A 27,737-nucleotide genomic window follows, 5' to 3' on the forward strand; every position below is an offset into this window, starting at 1 on the left:
GCATATACTACCGATGAACAACCTCAGAGCCCACGGTAGTTCTGTCTTTAAAGGTTTTATAAGTTATCATTGAAAATCAATTAGTCTATGGACAAAATTAATGGGATTGTGACTTTCGGAACCAGACTGTTGCGCTCTTTAGGTTGAGTAAAAATGATCCAGCTGTATTAGCTTAACTAAATGTATATATTAAATGAGAAATAAAATAATGAGATAAGACAAGAGACAAAAGAGAATGATAACTGCGAGAATTAAATAAAGAAAAATAAACAAACTTTATATAAATACATTTAAAGAATATTAAATGAATCCTAAAATTTAATAATTGGTACAAAATAATAGAAAATCAGTAACCTATTTATTTTTATATTTATAATTTGTGCAGATCTGGATCTTTGGGCCTCCAAACATCACAGCATTGAAGCCACTCCTACAATAAATTCACCAATAAATACTGTGAATATTCCCATCATCCTACAAGAGAAGAAGTTCTTCAGACCAGCAGGAAGATCTCCAGGTGTGACAACTGAAATCTGTGTGATATACTATGGAAAAGATGGAGTTTGTTAAAGAAGAGAAAGAAGACATGAGTTATCTAGAGCCATACAACATAAAACATGAAGATACTGAGGAACAAATAGGTTGGTGTCCATTCTTGATCCTTCATTATTTGCTGCTGAGGAACATTAATGTTACAAAACTTCATGCAGTTTACCAGATTTTGAAGCTGAAAATATACAAATAACACAGAACAATGCATCTAAATGGACATAACTTTGTACATCAGTTATTTTCCTTTTTAGAATCACCACAAATTGATACTTGACGTCTGTTTCACATTCTCTCCTGATTTGATTTGTAATGATTTAATATGTTCATTTTTTAGACATCATAAAAGTGAAAGAAGAAAGTCAAGAACTGAATGAAGTGGTGGAGGAACATCAGTATCAGAAGCCTCATCATTTCTTAAGTGGAGAAAAATCCTTTTTTAGTTGTGCAGAGACTGAAAATAATTTCTCACAAAACAAAACTCAAACAACAGAGGACAAAAACTCTTTCACCTGCTCTCAGTGTGGAAAGAGTTTTACACGTAAAGACAACCTTGAGATGCACTTGAGAATTCACAGCGGAGAGAAGCCTTTCACATGTACTCAGTGTGGAAAGAGTTTTGCACGTAAAGACAGTCTTAATAACCATACACGAACTCACACTGGCGAGAGGCCTTTTACATGCCCTGAGTGTGGCAAGAGTTTTAAATGGTTAACCAATTTCAGAGATCATCTACTCTCTCACTCTGGTCTAAAGCCATTTCACTGTGATCAGTGTGGTGAAAGTTTTATTTCAGCATCAGTTCTAAGAAGCCACCTGAATGTTCATGCAAGGCCGTACTTGTGTTCATGTGGAAAGAGTTTTTCATGGCTGAAGTGTTTGAAAGCTCATGAGAAAACACACACTGGTGTTAAAGATCATGTGTGCTCTGAGTGTGGAAAGGGCTTCACTACAACCGGCCACTTGAAAAGACACCAGAGAATTCATACTGGAGAAAAACCTTACAAGTGCACACATTGTGACCAATGCTTCGCTTGGTCAGGAAACCTGAAAACACATGAGAGGGTTCATACTGGAGAGAAACCGTACAAGTGCTCACATTGTGACAAAAGTTTCGCTTTGTCGGGACCATTGAAAAGACATCAGAGAGTTCATACTGGAGAAAAACCGTACCACTGTCCTCCATGTGGAAGGAGTTTCACCCAGTTACATCATCTAGTGGTTCATATAAAAAAGCATTGTCCAGGTAACAAAGGTCAGAAGGAATAATTTGAGATTTAGGTTTATTAAAAATAGGGATTGTCCGATCTAAGAAGTTACTTAGCATAAATTACATGTAGTGGTGTTGTTGGCCCTTGTTCACCACAAGAAATTTTGGAAAAATTACAGTATTAGTTCAGAAAACTACTATTGCTATTTTTAAAACTCTACGCAATTTGTCTGCGAGGGTGCGCTATGTTGTGAAGAAAGTTTATGCTAAATATTGATATTAATGTAAAAGTCTTTTAAATAGCACTTAAAAAGACATATCATTAACTCAGCAAAAAAAAAAAAGAAACTTCCTCACACTTTCAACTGCTTTTATTTTCAGCAAACTTTACATGTGTAAATATTTGTATGAACATAAAAAGATTCAACAACTAAGACATTAACTGAAAAGTTTCACAGACACGTGACTAACAGAAATGGAATAATGTGTCCCTGAACAAAAGTATCAGTCAGTATCTGGTGTGGCCACCAGCTGCATTAAGTACTGCAGTGCATCTCCTCCTCATGGACTGCACCAGATTTGCCAGTTCTTGCTGTGAGATGTTACCCCACTCTTCCGCCAAAGCACTTGCAAGTTCCTGGACATTTCTGGGGGGAATGGCCCTAGCCCTCACCCTCTGATCCAACAGGTCCCAAATGTGCTCAATGGGAATGAGATCCGGGCTCTTCGCTGGCCATGGCAGAACACTGACATTCCTGTTTTGCAGGAAATCATGCACAGAACGAGCAGTATGGCTCATGTCGTTGTCATGCTGGAGGGTCATGTCAGGATGAGCCTGCAGGAAGGGTACCACATGAGGGAGGAGGATGTCTTCCCTGTAACGCACAGCATTGAGATTGCCTGCAATGACAACAAGCTCAGTCCGATGATGCTGTGACACACCGCCTCAGACCATGATGGACCCTCCACCTCCAAATCGATCCCGCTCCAGACTACAGGCCTTGGTGTAACGCTCATTCCTTTGATGATTCCGACCATCACCCCTGGTGAGACAAAACCGCAACTCGTCAGTGAAGAGCACTTTTTTCCAGTCCTGTCTGGTCCAGCGAAGGTGGGTTTGTGCCCATAGGCGACGTTGTTGCTGGTGATGTCTGGTAAGGACCTGCCTTACAACAGGCCTACAAGCCCTCAGTCCAGCCTCTCTCAGCCTATTGCGGACAGTCTGAGCAACTCGGGCAGTTGTTGTTGCCATCCTGTACCTGTCCCGCAGGTGTGATATTTGGATGTACCGATCCTGTGCAGGTGTTGTTACGCGTGGTCTGCCACTGTGAGGACGATCGGCTGTCCTTCATGTTTCCCTGTAGCGCTGTCTTAGGCGTCACAGTACGGATATTGCAATTTATTGCCCTGGCCACATCTGCAGTCTTCATGCCTCCATGCAGCATGCCTAAGGCACGTTCACACAGATGAGCAGGGACCCTGGGCATTTTTCTTTTGGTGTTTTTCAGAGTCAATAGAAAGGTCTCTTTAGTGTCCTAAGTTTTTATAACTGACATTAATTGCCTACTGTCTGTAAACTGTTAGTGTCTTAACGACCGTTCCACAAGTGCATGTTCATTAATTGTTTATGGTTCATTGAACAAGTATGGAAATCAGTGTTCAAACCATTTACAGTAAAGATATGTAAAGTTATTTGGATTTTTACAAAATTATTTTTAAAATACAGTGTCCTGAAAAAGGGATGTTTCTTTTTTTGCTGAGTTTATATCACATGAAAGCTCTCATTCTCAGGAATGTGACTTTACAATTTATTTTGTTGCCTGAATATCACAGTTTGAAAGATTTTCAGATGTCAGAACACCTCAATGCACCGATCACTGCTGCTGTAAGCCCCAAATAGCTAAAAACTTTATATCTGCTATTACCTTAGGCAGTTTTCAAAAAAATTAGCCATTTTTTACTTGTCTGTGAGTTTGCTTGTGTGAATAATATAATGTAATGTCTTGGATGTCCGGAACAAAATATGTGGTCCAGCAGGAAAAGCATGCTAAGCAAATAATCGGAAATATATATTATTGACTATTGATGATAAAATGATATATGTCAGATGTACGCCAGAGTTGAAGTGGTTAATACACCTTTCAAAACAAACATGTAAAAATAAACACTTATGATTAAACTGAATAAAAATTGTTTGTATGAAACAGTTGTGTGCTGTTTACAAATCCCACTGTTATTTACTTATTTATTAATTCTGAATTTGTGTCTTTTGGTGTCCTAAAGCTATATCCTAAAAATATATACTAATATATATATATATATATATATATATATATATATATATATATATATATATATATCCGCCTATTGAGTACCCCTGCTCTAGAGAAGCGTGCGCGCACACAGCAAAATCTTTCTTTCAAACATCTAGATGAAGCACAGCAGAATGTAACAGAATGCAGGGTCTTCCAAACTATTTCCAACTTAACATGTCGTTTTAAAAATGTGATGGTTATTGTGTCTCCAGTCATGCCAACCTCAGCGGTTCAGAAACAGCGGTGCGCACCTACTAAGCTTATTACGGTAACCTGAAGGAAGAACAGACATGCGCGTTCTGAGCATTGTTTCAACGACTTGGCCAGCAAGTCTTTACATAATGACAAAATATTATGCATTATATTTTGATTATGCCCTTTTATACTTATTGTAACAGACTAAATTATAACAGTCTGTAATAATGAATAGACACTGGAACAATGACATGCAATGCAGCAGCCAAAGATGTTTAACATAGCCTGTATGTACATACTATACATGTACATGTCTATATATAATCCCAGGAGATCAGCAGCTACAGAAATACTCAAACCAGCTCGTCTGACACCAATAAATATGCCACGGTCTAAATCACTGAGATAACATTTTTTTCCCCATTCTGATGGTTGATGTGAACATTAACTGAAGCTCCTGGCCCATATCTGCATGATTTTTTACATTACACTGCTGCCTAGGGTTGCAGTGGTATACCGGTTTCACGGTATGAAAATGGATGGTTATCATACCATATACATTTGCTTATCTACGGTATTGAAAAAAAAAATGCAATCTCACCTACGCGTGCGCATCTCCTTTCCTCCTCAACTGCCTGTCAGACCCGTCAACTTGTGCCACACACATGCAGCGGAGAAAATGTCAGAGAGAGGCGAGGGGGTCTGACATATGTGAGTGTGTGTATGAGTTAAAGGTACAGACAGGAGCAGTCTGGCTGCTGTACATGTTAATTGTTAATAATCATATAGGACATTATTTTAAAAGCTCACACAGCTGATGTTATTTTTCATTTAGTAGTTAATTTAACAGGCTATGCTAACATGTAAACTAACATGCTTCAGTTATATAACATGTTAAAGTTACATGCTATTTTTTTTATCATATTTATAATTCAGTTTTTTTTAAATTATAATTCTGTTAGCTTTCTTCATTATTCTATTTATTTTATACTTTTTTTTTTTTATTTTTTTTTTTACATATACTTCCATTAAAAAAATTATTACAAGTTTCATTTATAATAAAGCATTTGTTCAACCAAAAATACCCCTTCTGTTTTCATTCCTTTAAGGGTCATTGTAACTGATAATAAAAATAACTGTGTAATACCGTATACAGTGAAACCGTGATATTTTCTGAGACGGTTATCGTACCGTGAAAATCTCATACGGTTGCAACCCTACTGCTGCCACATGATTGGCTGATTAGATAATCGCATGAATAAGTAGATGTACAGGTGTACCTAATAAAGTGGCCGGTGAGTGTATACATACAATGATGAGCCAAAACATTATTACTACCTGCCTAATATGCTGTTGGTCCTCCGCGTGCTGCTAAAACAGCTCTGACCTGCGAGGCATGGACTCTACAAGACCTCTGAATTTGTCCTGTGGTATCTGGCGCCAAGACATTAGCAGCAGATCCTTCAAGTCCTGTAAGTTGCGAGGTGGAGCCGTTGTGAATCGGACTTATTGGTCCAGCACATCCCACAGATGCTCAGTCGAATTGAGATCTGGGGAATTTGGAGGCCAGAGCAACACCTTGGACTCTTCGTCATGTTCATCAAACCATTCCCGAACAATTTGTGCAGTGTGGCAGTGCACATTATCCTGCTGAAGGAGGCCACTGCCATCAGGGAATACCATTGCTAGGGATGCTCGATCGATCGGCCACCGGTCAGTATCGGCCGATATTCACGTCCTATGTCGCAAAAGATGCACAGCTCCTTTAAGACTTGAGCAGCACTGTCATGGCATCATGGAGTGTGGGGAATACTGGCACAGTGTTGTAAGACAATAAACTTGATTCAGCAGTTAAGAACGATGCAGTAGGAGAGGTATGGTGAATATTTTTTATACGTTTGTGTACTGTAATGTTAATGTGGCCTTTCACACGTGACAAGGCAAAGCGAAAACAGCGCAAGCAGTGAAATGGTCCTTATTATCCTTCATGGCGGCAGCTTCTCAGTCTCCACCAGGCATAGGCATCTCAGTAATAATGTGAGTTACAAGATGTGGTGTAATTCAAATATCTTTAATAAATATCTCCCGATTAAACGGCATTAACAATAGTAGCACCTGTAGAGTCCAGAAACATGCGCTCTTTCTTCGCTTTCCTTTCATCTCTTGCCCTCATGACATGAGAGAGCCTGTGTTCCCCTCATTAAAGTTCAAGCAGCAACAAGTGATAAATGAAGTACAATCATCCAACTAAATGAAAAGGGAAGGAATTTATAAATATAATAATTCTTTATACAATATTAAGATACCACAATATAATGTATTAAATATAATGTAAAAATAAAATAGAAATAAAATGAGAAATAATAATAATTAAATGAATATAGCTGCCAGCAGCCATTCAGGGCCAAGCCCCCTATATTGCCAATATGGCCTACAGGACCTATAGGACCCTCAGAGTGGCTATGTATTTTTAAAATGCACACTGGTTTACAAGTCATCACAAGCAGGGTTTAAACCTGTAACTTTCCGTATTATAGCTCTGTGCACAATCCACTGAACCATGCTGCCTCATGGTTAACAGCCACCAGAGTGTCATACCATGCTGACAGTAAGCACAGCCAAACACAGCAGTTACCATGATCAACTTCATATTGAAGTAACTTTTCAACAAAGATGAAAATCAAAATTCAATTAGCCCTGCAATAATTCAGTAAGCACAGTACAAAGAGCTCCAGTATAAGGGAAACCAAACCATATGACCTGCCTAGGTGGGGATTCAAACTCATGACTTATGACATCAGAAATATAGTCCTGTGCTTAACACACTGTGCCACTAGGTTGACATGATCAATGAGCGTCAAAGAGACAAGGTGTGTTTAGAGTCAGCTCACAAGTATGCATTATCTTATTAACTAGGCTATATGTGTGCTGTCTTCAAATAGCTCAGGTACCCTTAGGACTTGATGTCAACTCATTGGACCATGCAACCTTCTTCCACTGCTCCAAGGTCCAGTTCCAACGCTCCCGTGCCCACTGTAGGCACTTTCGACGGTGGATAGAGGTTCTCATGGGCACTCTGACTAGTCTGCAGCTATGCACCCCATTACGCAGCAGGGTGCGATGCACTTCGTGTTGTGACACATACCTCCCGTAACCATAATTATTGTATTTTTGGGGAGGGGATTTTCTCCCCTTTTCTCCCCAATTTGGCATGTCCAATTCCCAATGCACTCTACGTCCTCATGGTGGTGTAGTGACTCACCTCAGTCTGGATAGCTGAGGATGAATCTCAGTTGCCTCCGCATCTGAGACCGTCAATCTGCGCATCTTATCACGTGGCTTGTTGAGCACGTTACTGCAGAGATATAGTGTGTGTGGAGGCTCACACTATTCTCCACGGCATCCACACACAACTCACCACACGCCCCACCAAGAGCAAGAACCACATTATAGTGACCACAAGGAGGTTAACCCAACGTGACTCTACCCACCCTAGCAACCAGGCCATTTGGTTGCTTAGGAAGCCTCACTCAGTGGAGTCACTCAGCACGTCCTGGATTCAAACTTGCAACTCCAGGTGTGGTAGTCAGCATCTTTACTTGCTGAGCTATCCAGGCCACTCTCCCATAACCATCATTAAACTTTTCGGTGACTTGTTCCACAGTAGACCTTCTGTCGGTTCGGACCAGACATGATAGTCCTTGCGCATCGATGAGCCTTGGGCGCCAACACCCTGTTGCCGGTTTGTGGTTTGTCCCTCCTCGGACCACTGTCAGTAGGTACTCACCACTTTTGACCGGGAGCACCCCACAAGTCTTGCCATTTCAGAAATGCTCTGACCCAGTCGTCTGGCCATAACAATTTGGCCCTTGTCAAAGTCGCTCAGGTCTTTACTCATGCCCATTTCTCCTGCATTCAACACATTGACTACGAGAACTGATTGTTCGCTTAGCATCTAATCTACCCAGACCTTGACATGTGGCCTTGTTAGGAGATGATCAACGTTATTCGCTTCACCTGTGAGTGGTCATAATGTTTTGGCTCATCAGTGTATATACAGTATATACACTGTATAAATATTAGTGCTGTCAGTCGATAAATCACAATTAATCACATAATTTTTTTGTAGTTAATCGCGATTAATTGCAGATTTTGAAAGTGCTGAAATTTGACACAATATATAATTATTTATTTTTTCCAAAATGTATTTATTTCCATCTTAGGAAAGAAAACAAAACAATATTTAGCAATATATTCCTTTTATTAACATTTTCCAAACAAAGCCTTCCACAAAATAAATACAGAAATGCACTAAAATATCACCAATTTAAGTAACATTAAACATTTCCCAACGTCTAAGTGGGAGTTTGACTAATTGAAAGGGCTAGTCCCCACATAGGTTGCATATTCATTGCAGTGGGCACTAAATCTCTTAAACTCTCATCCTCCACAATATTAATCTGCCGGTAGACTGTGGCTAACCACATTTCTTCAGCAATTGTGAAGCTGCGTTTATGATCCGTGTCAGGGCGTCAATGCCGCCAGAGTCGAGCGGCACTTTGAACTCACCATGCGCCTTACATAGGCTGAAAAATACTTGATTTCTATCACAAATCCCATCTGGGCTTGTTCTGTACATCAAAAAGGGCCTTTCATTTTATCACTGGCAGGGAAGCGCTTGTCAGATTCTTTAATTTATCGAAATAACAACCTCTGCGTGTCTATCATCTGAGAGAGCGTAACGGTCAACTAATGTCTATGGGACCATCGCGTTATGCTAAGCTTGTAGTCTCATCTTGGTAGAAGGGCTCTGGTGTGTGTGTGTGTGTATGTGTGTGTGTGTGTGTATGTGTGTGTGTTCTGAAGTGTGCGTCAGTGTAATGACTCCAGGTGGACACATTACAAAGGTTCCGCCCTTCACACCAGTGTTTATGCTGTATTAACGGTAAATGCGTTAATCGCGATTAAGAAAAATGTACGTGTTAAACTTTTTGAATTGATTGCATGCGTTAACGCGTTAATTCTGACACCCCTAATAAATACACTATATTGCCAAAAGTATTCGCTCACCCATCCAAATAATTGAATTCAGGTGTTCCAATCACTTCCATGGCCACAGGTGTATAAAATGAAGCACCTAGGCATGCAGACTGCTTCTACAAACATTTGTGAAAGAATGGGCCGCTCTCAGGAGCTCAGTGAATTCCAGCGTGGTGTTGTGATAGGATGCCACCTGTGCAACAAGTCCAGTCGTGAAATTTCCTCGCTACTAAATATTCCACAGTCAACTGTCAGTGGTATTATAACAAAGTGGAAGCGATTGGGAATGACAGCAACTCAGCCACGAAGTGGTAGGCCACGTAAAATGACAGAGCGGGGTCAGCGGATGCTGAGGCACATAGTGCGCAGAGGTCGCCAACTTTCTGCAGAGTCAATCGCTACAGACCTCCAAAGTTCATGTGGCCTTCAGATTAGCTCAAGAACAGTGCATAGAGAGCTTCATGGAATGGGTTTCCATGGCCGAGCAGCTGCATCCAAGCCATACATCACCAAGTGCAATGCAAAGCGTCGGATGCAGTGGTGTAAAGCACGCCGCCACTGGACTCTAGAGCAGTGGAGACGCGTTCTCTGGAGTGAAGAATCACGCTTCTCCATCTGGCAATCTGATGGACGAGTCTGGGTTTGGCAGTTGCCAGGAGAACGGTACTTGTCTGACTGCATTGTGCCAACTGTGAAGTTTGGTGGAGGGGGGATTATGGTGTGGGGTTGTTTTTCAGGAGCTGGGCTTGGCCCCTTAGTTCCAGTGAAAGGAACACTGAATGCTTCAGCATACCAAGAGATTTTGGACAATTCCATGCTCCCAACTTTGTGGGAACAGTTTGGGGATGGCCGCTTCCTGTTCCAACATGACTACACACCAGTGCACAAAGCAAGGTCCATAAAGACATGGATGAGCGAGTTTGGTGTGGAAGAACTTGACTGGCCTGCACAGAGTCCTGACCTCAACCCGATAGAGCACCTTTGGGATGAATTAGAGCGAAGACTGCGAGCCAGGCCTTCTCGTCCAACATCAGTGTCTGACCTCACAAATGCGCTTCTGGAAGAATGGTCAAAAATTCCCATAAACACACTCCTAAACCTTGTGGAAAGCCTTCCCAGAAGAGTTGAAGCTGTTATAGCTGCAAAGGGTGGGCCGACGTCATATTAAACCCTATGGATTAAGAATGGGATGTCACTTAAATTCATATGCGTCTAAAGGCAGGTGAGCGAATACTTTTGGCAATATAGTGTATATGCTATATATATACTGTATATTGAAATTTACATAAATGAGAAATAATGAAATAAGGCAAGACAGACAAAAGAGGATAACTGTGAAAGTATACATACAAATATACATACAGCATATAAATACATTTTAAGAATATTAAATTAATCTTAAAATGTATTAATTGGTTTAAAAAAAAAAAAAGAAATCCAGTAACCTATTTATTTTTATATTTATCATTTAGGCAGATCTGGTTCTTTGGGCCTCCAAACATCACAGCAATAACAATTCACACCTTCATTGAAGCCACTCCCACAACAATTCACCAATAAATACTGTAAATATTCCCATCGTCCTACAAGAGAAGAAGTTCTTCAGACCAGCAGGAAGATTTCCAGGTGTAACAACTGAAGTCTGTGTGATATACTATGGAAAAGATGGAGTTTGTTAAAGAAGAGAAAGAAGACATGAGTTATCTAGAGCCATACAACATAAAACATGAAGATACTGAGGAACAAATAGGTTGGTGTCCATTCTTGATCCTTCATTATTTACTGCTGAGGAACATTAATGTTACAAAACTTCATGCAGTTCACCAGATTTTGAAGCTGAAAATATACAAATAACACAGAACAATGCATCTAAATGGACATAACTTTGTACATCAGTTATTTTCCTTTTTAGAATCACCACAAATTGATACTTGATGTCTGTTTCACATTCTCTCCTGATTTGATTTGTAATGATTTAATATGTTCATTTTTTAGACATCATAAAAGTGAAAGAAGAAAGTCAAGAACTGAATGAAGTGGTGGAGGAACATCAGTATCAGAAGCCTCATCATTTCTTAAGTGGAGAAAAATCCTTTTTTAGTTGTGCAGAGACTGAAAATAATTTCTCACAAAACAAAACTCAAACAACAGAGGACAAAAACTCTTTCACCTGCTCTCAGTGTGGAAAGAGTTTTACACATAAAGAACACCTTAAAACACACTTAAGAATTCACACTGGAGAGAAACCTTTTACATGTACTCAGTGTGGAAAGAGTTTCATGTATAAATACCACCTTAAAACACACCTGAATGTTCATGTGGAAAGAGTTTTTCATCTTTGCACGTTTTGAAAGCTCATGAGGAAACACATACTGGTATTAACGATCATGTGTGTTCTGAGTGTGGAAAGGGCTTCTCTACAGCCGGCCACTTAAAAACACATCAGAGAGTTCATACTGGAGAAAAACCTTACAAGTGCTCACATTGTGACAAGCGCTTCATTGGCAGAAACAGAACCAGTGCCCTCTATGTGGGAGGAGTTTCAGCCAATTCAATGATCTAGTGGTTCATATAAAAAAGCATTGTCCATGTAACAAATGTCATAAGGAATAATGTGAGATTTAGGTTTAATAAAGATAGGCATTGTCTGATCTAAGAAGTCACTTAGGATAAATTACATAGTGCAGTTTGCCCTTGTTCACCACAATAAATCTTGGGTTAAATAACTGTATTAGTTTATAAAAAATTAATAAAATAAAAACTATAGCTATGTGGAATGCTATTTTTAAAACTCAAAATGTAATATTAATAGACTTTTCACAAACATGCATGTTAAAAAAACACTAAAGCTAAAATTAACTGAATGAAGATTGTGTGCTGTTTACAAATTCAACTGTTATTTATTTATTGATTTATACTGAATTTGTGTCTTTTGGTGTCCTAACGAGTCCACTGGGCACCATCTTTGGAACGCTCCTGGGCAGCTATTTTCTATGTCAACAAACGGCATACAAGTGCTGCGCCCGGTTGCATAAAACACCTAAACTTACTAAACTTTATCAGTATCATTATTACTGTGTAAATTATTGTCCGACCTCTTCTTAAGCGACGAATAAATGCACGAGGGGGGCATTGTCACGTGACAACTGTTCCTTTTCTCAGCACTTTTCAGGTTGCACCAGTCACAGTCATTGTGATTATTGCATAAAGATTTTTTCAAACTAATTTCTAGAGGAAACACAGGTGGATTTCCATTTGTATGATGTACAATCCTCGAAATTAATAGATTCAAACTTCTTTCCCGTGTAAGTAAAAAAAAGTATTGCATGCAGACCAATTACATTTATGCATTTGGCAGACACTTTTATCCAAAGCAACTTACAGTGTACTTATTACAGGGATAATACCTCTGGAGCAACCTGGAGTTAAGTGCCTTGCTCAAGGACACAATGGTGGTGGTTGTGGGGATTGAACTGGCAGCCTTCTAATTACAGTTATGTGCTTTAGCCCACTACGCCACCACCACTACGCCAATTAATGAATGTTCCCTTATGACTCCGTAAACTTGACATTGCATCCTGGCTGACACATATGGGAGTGTCCTTCTAAACGACCTAGTTGAAACCCTTCTACAATAATGCCAATATTCTAATATTGGCTATGGTATTTGAGCCCCGCCCTTTTAGGCGCGAAGCTATCCACTATAAAAGCAGGCACGCAAACACCATTCCTCAGAATTTTCTTCATTTCACTTTTGCGGTTCATCTCTCATCTAGAAACTTTCTACTACTTCACCGTCGACATACATGAGTCAACGGGGGGGATCTTCACAGCGCTTTGGCAGGAGTTTTGGATCCTTATAAGCTATTGTGTATATATATATATATATATATATATATATATATATATATATATATATATATATATATATATGTATGTATATAACTAAAAGAGCTGCTTACGTGTTCACGTCTTTTTAAAGATGTCGTTCCGTAAGTGTTCCTTATGCGAGGGACACATCCCACCGTCAGATCAGCATGAGAGCTGCATTCACTGTCTGGGCCGCGCCCACGCAGAGACAGCTCTCACAGAGACAGACTGCCCTCAATGTGAGGGCATGAGTCTCAACACTTCGCTCGTGAATCACCCTCGTTCTGAGGGATGATTCAGCCTCACGCACCCTCCCACCTGCCTCTTCTGTGACACCCGAGGGATCACATGAGGAGGCACGGCGGGACCTACATTTTAGGTCTGATGGAAGTGAAAGAAGAAGAGTCAAGAACTGAATGAAGTGGATGAGATACAACAGAAACCTCGTTATTTCATAATTGGAGAAGAAAAATCACTAAGGTGCTCACAGACTTAAAAAAAACAGAACTCAAAGAACAGTGGATAAAAAACACCCGCCTTCAGTTTGGAACATGTTTCACACAGACAAGAAGCCTAAACGATCACCTAAAAATTCACACTGGAGTAAAGCCTTTCGCATGTCATCAGTGTAGGAAATGTTTCATGCGTAAATCCAGCCTTATGAACCACATAAATGTTCACCTTAGAGGGAAACCTTTCACCTGCCCACAGTGTGGAAAAAGTTTCAAACAACAAGAACATCTCAGTGGTCACATTAGAATTCACACTGTAGAGAAAACCTACACATGCCATCCGTGTGGAAAAAGTTTCACACGTAAAGACTCTCTTAATAACCACACACAAATTCACACTAGGAAAGAGCCTTAAAGGTGCAGTGATTAATTTTTCCCTCATTAAAAAAGGTATACTCCAAAAGAAATTAATAGTAATTTTGAAACATGTTTAAAATCATGACCACTCACACTCACATGAGGTTGCTGCCATGTTATGATCACATGACCAGCCAAATACTACCCACTTCATCTCAGTGACCACCCTGTTGTTGGACACTTTCCCTCATGGATTAAATTGATCATGGCTGACTGATTAGTACATTTCTACAACGGCATCATTAATTGATAACTAACGCTGCATCCATGCCACTAGAGGTCAGTGTAAATCCAAGACGACATATTCAAAAAACTGCTTCTCAAATCAAATCAAATCACTTTGTTGTCACTCAACCATATACACAAGTGCAACAGTGGGTGAAAGTCTTGGGTGCGGTTCCGAGCAATATAGCAGTCATGACAGTGATGAGACGTACCAATTTACAATAAACATCAGATTTACACAACACAATTTAAAATCTAATATACACAATTACACAAAAACTCACCTCTGATGATGTGTCTTGCAGTTTGCATCACCCTTTGCAGGGCTTTGCGGTTGAGGGCAGTGCTGTTGCCATACCAGGCAGTGATGCAGCCAGTCAGGATGCTCTCTACAGTGCTGGTGTAGAACCGTGTGAGGATGTGGTGGTTCATTCCAAACTTCCTCAGCCGTCTCAGGAAGAAGAGGTGCTGATGAGTCTTCTTCACAATGACCTCAGTGTGGACAGACCATGTGAGTTGCTCAGTGATATGGACACAGAGGAACTTGAAGCTGCTGACTCTCTCCACCGGTGCTCCATTGATGATGATGGGGCTGTGTTCTCTGTCTTTTCTCCTGAAGTCCACCACAAGCTCCTTGGTCTTACTGACGTTGAGGGAGAGGTTGTGCTCCTGACGCCAGCATGTCAGAGTTTGCACCTCCTCTCTGTATGGCTCTGTAGGCTGTTTCATCATTGTCAGTGATCAGACCTACCACCGTCGTATCATCAGCAAACTTAATGATGGCATTGGAGCTATGTGTTGCCACACAGTCATGTGTGTACAGGGAATACAGGAGTGGGCTGAGAACACAGCCCTGCGGGCTCCAGTGTTGTGGGCCAGTGATGAGGAGATGTTGCTGCTCATTCTAACCACTTGGCGTCTGCTTGACAGGAAGTCCAGGATCCAGCTGCACAGCGAGCTGTTTAAGCCCAGAGCCCGGAGTTTCACATCAAGCTTGGAGGGCACTATGGTGTTGAATGCTGAGCTGTAGTCTACAAACAGCATTCTCACATATGTGTTCCTTTCTTCCAGGTGAGAGAGAAGTGTATAGTGTAGATGCAATGGCATCATCAGTGGAGTGGTTGTTGCGGTATGCAAACTGCAGTGGGTCCAGTGAGGGAGGCAGCAAAGAGCAGATGTATTCTCTGATTAGCCTCTCAAAGCATTTGCTGATGATGGGGGTCAGAGCAACAGGACGCCAGTCATTTAAGCAAGTGATTTTGGATTGCTTTGGTACAGGCACAATGGTGGACATTTTAAAGCATGTGGGGACTACAGACAAGGAGAGGGAAAGGTTGAAAATGTCCATAAAAACACCAGTTTTTCACCAGTTTGCGCACGCTCTGATGAAGTGGCCCGGGATGCCATCTGGACCCGTGGCTTTACGGATATTCACCCGTCGGAAGGATCGGGTTACATCCGCTACAGAGACAGTGAGTGAACTAACCTCTGTAGCTTCGGCCGCGAGAGCTCTCTCCACGAGGGCAGTGTTATTTCCTTCTAAACGAGCATAAAAAGCTCATCCGGGAGAGAGGCAGTGGTGTTCACGATGGAGTTTTTATTCCCTTTGAAGTCCGTGATGATATTAATTCCCTGCCACATGCTTCTAGTGTCGGTGGTCACACCAGGATTTGTTGATCATAAAACATACACCACCACCTCTGCTTTTACCTGAGAGGTCTTCCACTCTGTCCTCTCGGTGCACGGAGAACACAGCGGGTTCTGAGTCTGGAATCTCCGCAAACATCCAAGTTTCTGTAAGGAAGATAATGCAGCAGTCCCTCGTCTCTCATTGGAAAGAGATCCACACTCTCAGCTCATAGAGATTGTTGTCCAGAGACTGAACATTTGCCAGTAGAATACTGGGTAGCAGGAGTCGATTTGCGCGACGTCTTACTCTGATGAGAACGCCGGCTCTCCTTCCCCTTTTCCGGCTACTTTTCTATGGCCGTTCTGCCTTTAAGGGCTATTCATATCAGTCCCAAATTTTCAGTGTGAATATTCGTTCTGAACAAACAATGGATTATAAATAAAAAAAAAATTATTTGCATTCAACCTCGTTATGTCTTGAAAAGTACAAAATTTATTAAAATCACTTTAAAATAATGATTTGATCTTTTTGACATCATAATTAGATTAAATGCAATCAGATTGAACTTTATTATCATTGATCAGTGTACAAGTACAGAGCCCATGAAACACAGTTAGAGTCTAACCAGAAGTTTTCTTTTCTTTCTTCTGCTGTAGCTTCTATTCCTGAACTTGGCAGTGTGATACTGCAGATATTGTTGACTTTTTGCTACAAAAATTATTTATACTAGTGTCCAAAAATGTCTCCAAACAAATAAAACAGAATAATTGTACATAAAAACGAATTATACATGCAAATACAACAATGAATAAAGGTATGGTCTCTCTCCAAAGCATGCAGGCATGAGTAATGAGATCTCATTCAGTTTAATTCTGTGCCATTTGAATCATCATTAAGTCTGTGTCATGTACTTGATGCCATCTGGTGTTAGCCATGTGTAATTACAGTGTACGATCCTCTCTGCCCATATTTGGATGACTTCCACCTCTGGTTGCAGTGATCTGAATCTTAGTACGATTGGTTTATCATTCCATGACACTGGACAGCATACTACATCATTTTCAAAAAAGTCATCTGATCAAGGAAAGCTAATGTGTTTTTAGCCAGATAGCACATTATGTGTTGTGTGCACATTGTGCTTCATGTGGATTATCTAATGATCTATGCATCCGGTTACATTGTGTGTGGGCTTGTTTTAAAGATGATCACCTCCTCTAAGTAATGGTATGATACATTTTATGTTCTTTTCATTTTTCGTGAAGTTATATGTGAAAAGGCAGCATATAAGCAACACCTGTTTACAAGTAACATGTATTTCAAAAACATATATTTAGCTATTACTAGGGTATATTTTTGTCTGTGAGTGAAAAAATAGGCACATTGTAGTCTACTCTTTGAGAGCTCTTTGAGAGCTTTCCAACAACGAATGACACATGGCTATTTGATCAGTTTGATGTTTTTACCGATTACAATAATATGTGCAGTGCAATTTTTTTTAATATATAAATTATTAAAATGGAACACTTCTGATTTGTCTGCAAATTTCAAAGCTCTTGTTCAGTTTTGGTCAAAATGCCAACATGCTTTGTAAAGTACAGCTTCTAAGCTTTAAAGCGAGACCTATTTTGTGTTGGTCAAGGCTGTATTTACTAATATTTTTATAATTATATTTTTTCTTGCAGGCCCGCTCTGAGTTTAAAGGAATAGTTCCCTCAAAATTAAAATGATCTTATAATTTACTCACCCTCATGCCATCCCAGATGTGTGTAACTTACTTTTTTTGTGCAGAACACAAAGTAAGATTTTGCATACAATGCAAGTGAATGGGTGCCAAAATTTTGACGCTCCAAAAAGCACATAAAGGCACCATAAAAGTAATCCATACAACTCCAGTGGTTAAATCCGTCTTCAGAAGCGATATGCTAGATGTCGATGAGAAACAGATCAATATTTAAGTCTAGAAGACTAGAAATTATTCTCCCTGTCCAGTAGGGGACGTATGAATTAAGAATGTGAATCACCAAAAAAAAAACAAAAAAACAACAACAACAAGAAGGAGAATGTGAAAGTTAAAGTGGAGATTCTCTGGGCAGGGAGGAGAGTTTGTAGTAAAAATGTACTAAAAAAAAAACGGATCTGTTTTGCACCCACATCTGTCAAATCGCTTCTGAAGACATTTATTTAACCACTAGAGTCATATGGATTACTTAATTGCTGCTTTTATGTGCTTTATGGATCGGCAAAGCTCTGGTCACCATTCACTTGCACTGTATGGCCCTACAGAGCTGAGATATTCTTCCAAAAATCTTAATTTGTGTTCTGCTGAGGAAAGAAAGGCATACACATCCTGGATGGCATGAGGGTGAGTAAATGATGAGAGAATTTTCATTTTTGAAATGAAAAATGGTTAAAAAAAAACAACAAAAAAAAAGACTTGCTATAATTTAAATCATACCTGCTTAAATATTATTGCCTATGTGTTCATTTGCAACCATTAATGATCCCTGAAAAAAATCCCACATAACAGTCCATGGAATTAATATATTTAAGAATGATACTTTATTTTAATATATAAATGTTCAAGCATTCTGAGATTTGAATGGTTTTCAATGGAGAATTCGGTTCTCTGAGTCATACAGCGCCCCCTGGAGGTTGATAAGTTCGTTGTGTTCACGACAGTGGAGAGCGCGTTTGCGGCAGCAGTTTGAGTGAGAGCACAAAAAAACAATCCGAAGAGAGAACAAATACTACAAAAGGTAAACAAATACACGCTTTAGATTTATACCTAATAATAAATTCAGTCAGAATGTGGCCTAACTGAATAGAGGTCGTTTGAGTATCCCATTTAAGTCTTCATTCATTACTGTTTTTGGATTTGAAAAGTGGGCATGCATTTACTGTCGCATTTTTGTCTTCCATTTAATGACATTTGATTTATTTTTGGTTTTAGTCTTTTTGCTTTGTTTCTTTATATTGGGCGTTTAACCAAAAAGTAAAAACAGTAACATTCCTTCACAGATTTGTTTGTTTATTTATTGTTCATTTTAGGCCTGATGGAAGTGAAAGAGGAAATTCAAGAGCTGAATGAAGTGGAGGAGAAACAAAAGGAACCTCATCATTTCATAATTGGAGAAAAATCACTTAGTTGCTCACAGACTAAAAAGAATTTCTCACATAATAGAACAGATGACAGAAACACCTGCCTTCAATGTGGAAAATGTTTCACACGGAAAGACAGCCTTAAGGATCACCTAAAAATTCACTCTGGAGAGAAACCTTACACATGTCATCAGTGTGGGAAAAGTTTCACACGGAAATATAGCCTTCAGAATCACATTAGTATTCACTCTGGAGCGAAACCATTTACCTGCCCTCAATGTGGAAAGAGTTTCACACGGAAAGACTGCTTTGGGATGCACTTGAGAATTCACACTGGAGAGAAACCTTTCACATGCACTCATTGTGGAAAAAGTTTCAGACAACAAGAACACCTTATTATTCACATTAGAATTCACACCGGAGAGAAACCTTACTCATGTCGTCAGTGTGGAAAAAGTTTTGCACGTAAACAAGCTCTTCAGAACCACATGCGAATTCACACTGGAGAAAAGCCTTACACGTGTCATCAGTGTGGCAAGAGTTTTAAATGGTCGCACAATTTCAAAGATCATCTACGCGCTCACTCTCAGATCAAACCTTTTAATTGTGTTCAATGTGGTGGAAATTTTCCATCTGCATCCGTTCTAAGAATCCACCTGCAAGTTCATGCAAACGAAAGGTCTCACTTGTGTTCTTTTTGTGGAAAGAGTTTTTCCCGAATGGACTGTTTCAAAGCACACCAGAAAATACACACTGGCGTGAAAGCTCACGTGTGCTCTGAATGTGGGAAGGCCTTTTATAAAGCAGCAAACTTGAAACTGCACGAGAGAATTCATACTGGGGAGAAACCTTACAAATGCTCACAATGTGACCAGAGCTTCAGTCATTCACGATCTCTGAAAACACACGAGAGAGCGCATACTGGAGAGAAACCATTCCAGTCCCCTTCCACCAAATCAAGTCATGAAAAAGCATTACCTAAACCTGTCACATTGAGTTCATTATAAATAGTGTGAGCTTTAAAAACAGTTTCTCCCATCTAAGAAGTTAATTTTCTAAATTGACAAATGGAATGACTTGCCATGAGATTAAGAGATTAAAAGAGTGCTATAGTGTTAAACATTTAAAAAACTCTGTGTGCATGAGAATATATCTATAGAAATGAGTTCATGTTTGTCTTACTAGTATTTCTAGTGTGTGACGTGCTAGTTAATTGTATCATAATACATTGTATCTCTACATTATGGTAAATAAATCATGACGTGCCACAAGTCTTATTGGGTCAATGATGTGATGCTATTTTTTTCCCCCCAGATTTATTAAAGTAGATTGCTTTAGTAGGTGTTAAAATACGTTCTTCTATCCCAGCTTAATATGCAGAGACATCTAAAAGTAAGTCATTAAAAGGTTAATTTTCTAGAAAACTGTTAACACTGTGTCTCTGTGGCACTATAAAAATTCCTGTTTGTTGTGAGAGACCCGCTTAGACCCGCCCCAACAACATACTCAACCAATGGCTTGAGTTGGGGGCGGGACTATCTGACTGTATGAACAACAGCAGATTAGGGGCGTCTTTAGAAAGCTGTTTTGAAATCGTTGTTTATTTTTGCAATTCTGTTCGTTGGCGCTAGTGTCACAGGAATTACGTACTTCAGCTTTAAATTATTAAAAAAATACATAAAACATGCAATTTACACAAAACAATTACTTGTAGACACTTTTTTTATGTATGACCATGTTTTCAATCCTGAAGTCATTTTTAATATTTTTTCCTGGGGCTTAAAGTAAAAAATGTCATGTGGTGTAACCGTCCGGAGACAGCAAAACAAATATCAAAGTCTAATTTAAAGCGGAAATTCTTGAGAAAAAAAAAAAGAAAGATGTTGGCATGAGAAAATATTACCTTTCTTTAAAATAAGCAGTGAAACCATTTTTTTTTTTTTTTTTTTTTTTTAAATATAGTTAATATTTGAAACACTTTGTTCCTTCAAACTAAAGTCATGTGGTGTAACCAACATGCAGGTAGCCATATTATTGTTTATGTTGACAAAAACCATAAAACAGAGAGGAACCCTTTACAACATAAAGACTGCATGTGAAGGTTAAAAAAAATCAGATATTTTGGTATTTTTATGAAAAGGCACATTTTGTTCTGCTCATTTAGTGTAACCCTGAGAAAATGTCTTGACATTCTTAAATCAAATTCATTATATTTGTATAAACTGTAGATATATATTAGCTTTTGCTTGATGGTTACACCACATGACTTTTTTAAAGTCATTTACATTTTCTGTCAAAAATGTATGAAACCAAATTGTACACAAAGATTACAGTTTTACTAACTTGACGTATATTTTAAACAGATTTATAAAAGATTTAAACCGTATATGCCAATGACCGTATTATTATTAATCATAATACTGATGTAAATTTATTCTGTATTTCTAACAGCTAATAATTATGTTCACTTATTACACTACTCTCTGGAATACTCGATTCTGACTGGTCAATCGTGCCATCCAGCGGTCTGATATCAGACTGGTCATCAGGGTATTGTGAGTCACAATACAATTTGTGAGTCATCTTTCCAACTTCTCATATCACTCTACAATCTCTGCAAATAATAAAATAAAATAATTTCAACTCCAATCAATATTTCATGCCCATTGATTTATTTATTCACCAAGTATCTTGTAATAAAAAGAATAATATGAGCAGTCAGATGGTCGTTTTGGCAAACCTGAGGTGGAATTTAACTGTTTCTGGAGACTCCGCAGTCTCTTTTTGTTCTCACATAATAATGTGAATTCAATGCATGTCCATTTATTTATTTATTTGGCAGGTAGCTGTGTAATAAGCAGGATACAGGCAGCTGGTCATTATAGCAAATTATTACACATCCCTCTGGAAAACTACATTCTGATTGGTCAAAGCGTGCCATCTAGTCTGATATCTCTGAATAACAACCGGGGATTAAATTATATCAGACCAGTCATCTGGGTATTTTGAATAATTTTTACTATTTTACGTATCACTTGCGGCATTCAAGTTAAGTCGGAAATATCGTAACAACCAGTCCTGATGATATGAATGACCAAGCGATGTTGTATTTACCAGTGGGAAACTCCGAATTCTAGATGATACCCAAGTTACCACGTTGTGATGTTGGAAGGGGCATATCGACTTGAAGATAATGAAAGCAATGATTTTGCAAAAGCATTTAAATTTTATTGCTTTATTTCAATAATATTGCAGAGCATAAAGACAACTAATGTAAAAGTAATGACTCACCCTTTGTGGTTTGTTTTATGCAAATTAATGAATAATTTGTAACATGACCATGTAGGTCATGTAAAAGTAATGCAGGTGTATTCACTCACAAGGATAAAAGAAAAATGAGTTTTTGCAGTCGTGTTTTGTGTATTTGCTTTAGTTTGGCTCCTTCTGTAGCTTCTTTTTGACTTGAATGCGTGACGTCATAATAAAGAATGCCCAACTCGGACGTCGGAGCTCCTAGGTCCACATGAAGGCAAACCACAGGTTAAATTCAGGTGACATTTTTTTCTTCTTTTCCCATAATTTTTACTGCAAATCATTATTTCATGTCAATTTCTGTATTTATTTTGTAGGCGTGTAATAATGATCCTGAATGGCTTGTTTCATTAATGTCAATAGCCTGACATAAATAACAGGGCCATCACTTTTAACAGCTGCTGCAGTCTCTTTATTTCACACCAATAGTTCCCTGTTTTCACCTCATTCATTATGGTGATGTCTATGATCTCCTGTAAACTGCCACATTAACCCTTGTGCGTCAATTTAAAAAAAATTACTCAGAGGTCCTTCGAGGACAAAAATGTCCACATCAAAAAACTGCCATAAAAATATTATATATTAATATTTTTTTCCACTTTCACTGATTTTTTTAACCAACATCAGTCCTGATCATAACTACCAAATGTTCATTCATTTTCAGGATTTTACTTTAAATGCCAGTTTGTTTACATAATGCCACTGTTGTTTTTTACACACACAAACACACACACATATACAAAACACACTCGACATCCATACCAACACACCCACACAATTTTATCTGCATCATTTATTCAATTGGCCTGCAGTGCTCTATAATACAGTAAACAGAAAATAGGGGAAAAGCATGTATTTGCTCCATAGGCTAAACATGAGAAAAATGGCGGCATCTGGTGGAAAATATAAAAAAAATATATATATTTGAAACCAGGGCTCCGGAATGAAAGCATAATATCATAGAATTCATGAAATTATACTTTAATGGCACTGGGATCAAATATTGCAGTTTTTTTATGGCTTTTTAATGGGATAGGGAAAGTAGAGAGATGACAGGAAATGGGATTGGGAAAGGACTTCAGGAGCCAGGACTCTAACTCAGGTCACCTGCAGTGTATCAGCACCACATGTCATGAGCGCAGCCCGCTAGGCTACAGCTCTGACAAATATTGCAGTTTTAAGGGTTTCAATGGGGACATTTTTGTCCTTAAGGTCCTGAGTGTAACTATTTTGTGTACACAGTGTATTATAGATGTATTATAGGAACTGAGGTTGAAATATCAAAATAACCCCCCCAAACACACACCTTTGGCTAAATGTATGCCGTTGGCCTTAACACAGCCAAAATGAACGAAAAAACACAAATGGCCCGAAGGTCGCACAAGAATTAAGCACATTTCATTGGTATCAACATACTGAAACAAACTGCATCTTTTTCACAGGCATTGTGATGATCTGTCCATGAAGAACGGGTTTAAATATGTTACTTTTCTCAACGCTTGTCACGATGGACCAATCACACTCGTTTGTTTGTGCTGGATAGGGCGTTTAAAAAACAAAACGTTGTGAAGATTTATAGGGCATATTTCCATTTTAACTCAGTTAAAAGTATTTGGAATTAATACATTTAGATAAACAGACTTTTTAATATAAAATTGTCTCCATTTGTGACTCAAAACAATTTATCGATACTCAACAGAATTTCAGATTTGTGAGCCATACAGCGCTCCTGCAGGAATAAACATGTGCTGCACAATGCGACACTTCTCGGCGCGGTACGGTAGCTGTTCGCGACAGTTGGGAGCCTGTTCACGGCAGCATCATGGCGTCGTCTGGTGTGAGTTTTGAGAGCGCAAACAGCATTAAATCCAGAAAAGAGTCCAAAAGAGAACAGAGGGAACAAGTACTACAACAGGTAAACATTTTAAACTATCATCTAATGATGAATTCGGTCAGAACGAGACCTAGTGAATTGAATAAAGGCTGATGTCGTGAGCAGATGTGTGCTGTTTACAAACATTCACATTAAACTCTGTTCTTTACGTTTTTATTGGGATTTTAGTTGTTTTGTTATTTTTGCTTCGCCTTTTTTTTTTTTTTTTTGCGTGTTATTGATTTCCTAAGGTTGTTTTCTGTCAAGCTCAGTCAACGTCTAAGCTGTTTCTATGGATATTTGGTCAATAACAGTTGTTTTGAACTGCTTTAATTACGTAAATATATTTAGAGACAGTGTTTTGCCTCTGAGTTTAATTCATTCGTTTAGTTTTATGTATTTTGTTTGATTTATGTCCAGTGTTGAGTGTAATTACTAAGTAATTAATTACTGTAATTAAGGGATTACTCTTAATTTTCCAGTAATGTAATTAGTTACTTCTGATGTAATTGTGTTAAATGCTGTATAGACTCTAGAGCAATTCTATATAAAACAAATGTGAATTTAACATCTAATGTTAAAATGTATGTTTTCTAGTTTAACGCTGCCCGTTTAAATTCTTCGGCCAGTTCATGAATAATTTATTTGATTTTATATGATTTATTTGGAAGAATTAAAAGAACAGTTTATGTCTATCCTTGTATTTTTCATCTGGTCGAGGTTGATAATGGTTTTAGAAAGTAATTCGAAATAAGTAATGCAATTACTTTTCAGAAAGAGTAATTAGTACAGTAATCTTATTACACGTAGAAGATGTAATTAGTAGTTAGCAATTAATTACTTTTTTAGAGTAATGTACCCAACACTGTTTATGTCTAATCGTTAGAGACAGACCAATACTTTATATTGGTTGTACCGATTAATCGGTGCTAATAGTTGCTTTTTGGAACTATCGGTTATCGGCAAAAATCTATGGCGATAGTTGCAGATTGTTAGTTGCCTCTGAGACCATCAATCCATGCATCTTATCGCTTGGCTCGTTGTGCATGACACCACGGAGACTCGCAGCATGTGGAGGCTCATGCTACTCTATGCGATCCACGCACAAATTACCACGTGCCCCATTGAGTGCAAGAACCACTTAATCACGACCACGAGAAGGTTACCCCATGTGACTCTACCCTCCCTAGCAACAGGGCCAATTTGGTTGCTTTGGAGACCTGGCTGGAGTCACTCAGCACACCCTGGATTCAAACTCGTGACTCCAGGGGTGGTAGTCAGCATCAATACTTGCCAGGCCCCCGTTAAAACTAATTTTTAACCACTCCACAGATTTCATATTAGCAAATTATAGTTTTGGCAAGTCGTTTAGGACATCTACTTTGTGCATGACAAATTAATTTTACTAACAATTGTTTACAGACTGATTTTTTCACTTTTAATTGACTATATCACAATTTCAGTCGGTCAGAAGTTTGCATACACTAAGTTCACTGTGCCTTTAAGCAGCTTGGAAAATTCCCGAAAATGATGTCAAGCCTTTAGACAATTAGCCAATTAGCTTCTGATAGGAGGTGTACTAAATTGTACATGTGGGTGTATTTTAAGGCCTACCTTCAAACTCAGTGCCTCTTTGCTTGACATCATGGGAAAACCTAAAGAAATCAGCCAAGACCTCAGAAAAAAATGGTGGACCTCCACAAGTCTGGTTCATCCTTGGGAGCAATTTCCAAATGCCTGAAGGTACCACGTTCATCTGTACAAACAATAGTACGCAAGTATAAACACCATGGGACCATGCAGCCATCATACCGCTCAGGAAGGAGATGTGTTCTGTCTCCTAGAGATGAACGTAGTTTTGTGCGAAAAGTGCAAATAAATCCCAGAATAACAGCAAAGGACCCTGTGAAGATGCTGGAGGAAACAGGTAGACAAGTATCTATATCCACAGTAAAATGAGTCTTATATTGACATAACCTGAAAGGCTGCTCAGCAAGGAAGAAGCCAATTCTCCAAAACTGCCATAAAAAAAGCCAGACTGCAGTTTGCAAGTGCATATGGGGACAAAGATCTTACTTTTTGGAGAAATGTCCTCTGGTCTGATGAAACAAAAATTCAACTTTTTGGCCATAATGTCCATTGTTTTGTTTGGAGGAAAAAGGGTGAGGCTTGCAAGCCGAAGAACACCATCCCAACCGTGAAGCATGGGGGTGGCAGCATCATGTTGTGGGGGTGCTTTGCGGCATGAGGGACTGGTGCACTTCACAAAATAGATGACATCATGAGGAAGGAAAATTATGTGGATATATTGAAGTAACATCTCAAGACATTAGCCTTGAAGTTAAAGCTCAGTCGCAGATGGGTCTTCAAAATGGTCAATGACCCCAAGCATACCTCCAAAGTTGTGGCAAAATGGCTTAAGGACAACAAAGTCAAGGTATTGGAGTGGCCATCACAAAGTCCTGACCTCAGTCTGATAGAAAATGTGTGGGCAGAACTGAAAAGCGTGTGCGAGCAAGGAGGCCTACAAACCTGACTCAGTTACACCAGTTCTGTCTGGAGGAATGGGCCAAAATTCCAGCAACTTATTGTGAGAAGCTTCTGGAAGGCTACCCAAAACATTTGACCCAAGTTAAACAATTTAAAGGCAATGCTACCAAATACTAACAAAGTGTATGTAAATTTCTGACCCACTGGGAATGTGATGAAAGAAATAAAAGCTGAAATAAATCATTCTCTCTACTATTATTCTGACATTTCACATTCTTAAAATAAAGTAGTGATCCTAACTGACCTAAGACAGGGAATGTTTTTGACAATTAAATGTCAGGAATTGTGAAATACTGAGTTTAAATGTATTTGGCTAAGGTGTATGTAAACTTCTGACTTCAACTGTATGTAATTATATGTGACTATGAGTTCATTGCCGTCATTGGAATTTACAGCCATTATACATTAATTATATGAGGCATTTACAGCTCCTATAGCAGGGGTATTCAATTAAAGTTTCAAGAGGCCCAGTCTCTACATTTCCTCCATAGCAATGGTCTGGAAAATAATAACTTACATGGTGTCAGTATGGCTTTGAATTGTTTTTTGTTTAGTTTTTTTTTGGGGGGGGGGGATAGTTATTATAACTTTCCACACTGGGAGCAATAGTACTTTGTAAAAGAAGAAAAAAATTAAACAGTCAAGATAGTCTCTTCAAAGCAGAGATGAGGACACTGGCTCAGAGACAAAGCCAAAGCAGTGGGGTGTGAGGGATTTCTTCTACCAAAACATTAGGCTATTATAAAGTATTTTATAGAGTTCAGTAGTCGAGGACACTTGGATATTAATATTACAAGATAAGATCAACATTTGTTTTCAAGCTGGGTGACAGCAGTCCGATTTTTGTGTTCGAATAGTTTTACATTCTGAATATTTATTTTGAATTATTTTTACATTCAGATCACTTTGTATGGGACATAGGAGTACTTTTGACTAAGAAAATATAGGTTACTCTATGGGAGTGCAGAGGTGTCCCCTGAGAGAGAATTTAGAAAATGTA

General features: G+C 38.8%; 3 protein-coding genes across 4 annotated transcripts in view; all 3 read left to right on the top strand.

Moving 5' to 3' along the window:
- The window catches only part of LOC127422604 (zinc finger protein 501-like), a 105,822-nt gene extending 94,112 nt beyond the window's left edge, over window positions 1-11,710 (top strand). The window contains exons 3-4 of one of the 2 annotated variants that reach the window (XR_007894199.1): window positions 10,936-11,059; window positions 11,305-11,710. The gene's annotated coding sequence lies outside the window, so the exon portion shown is untranslated. The remainder of the gene's footprint in view (window positions 1-10,935; window positions 11,060-11,304) is intronic. The other variant, XR_007894198.1, reaches the window with a different exon arrangement.
- Window positions 11,711-18,577: 6,867 nt separating this feature from the next.
- Window positions 18,578-20,270, top strand: LOC127422616 (gastrula zinc finger protein XlCGF8.2DB-like). Its single transcript, XM_051666344.1, has 2 exons — window positions 18,578-18,659; window positions 18,952-20,270. The coding sequence occupies exon 2, from the start codon at window positions 18,957-18,959 to the stop codon at window positions 20,007-20,009; it is 1,053 nt and encodes a 350-aa protein (XP_051522304.1). The 5' UTR covers window positions 18,578-18,659; window positions 18,952-18,956; the 3' UTR covers window positions 20,010-20,270.
- Window positions 20,271-24,118: 3,848 nt separating this feature from the next.
- Window positions 24,119-27,737, top strand: part of cwf19l2 (CWF19 like cell cycle control factor 2) — a 40,158-nt gene continuing 36,539 nt past the window's right edge. Inside the window, exon 1 of the mRNA XM_051666240.1 lies at window positions 24,119-24,229. Coding sequence (XP_051522200.1) covers window positions 24,137-24,229 — 93 coding nt within the window. The 5' untranslated portion in view covers window positions 24,119-24,136. The remainder of the gene's footprint in view (window positions 24,230-27,737) is intronic.

Source organism: Myxocyprinus asiaticus, chromosome 31, assembly GCF_019703515.2.
Source record: "Myxocyprinus asiaticus isolate MX2 ecotype Aquarium Trade chromosome 31, UBuf_Myxa_2, whole genome shotgun sequence".
Taxonomy (NCBI): domain Eukaryota; kingdom Metazoa; phylum Chordata; class Actinopteri; order Cypriniformes; family Catostomidae; genus Myxocyprinus; species Myxocyprinus asiaticus.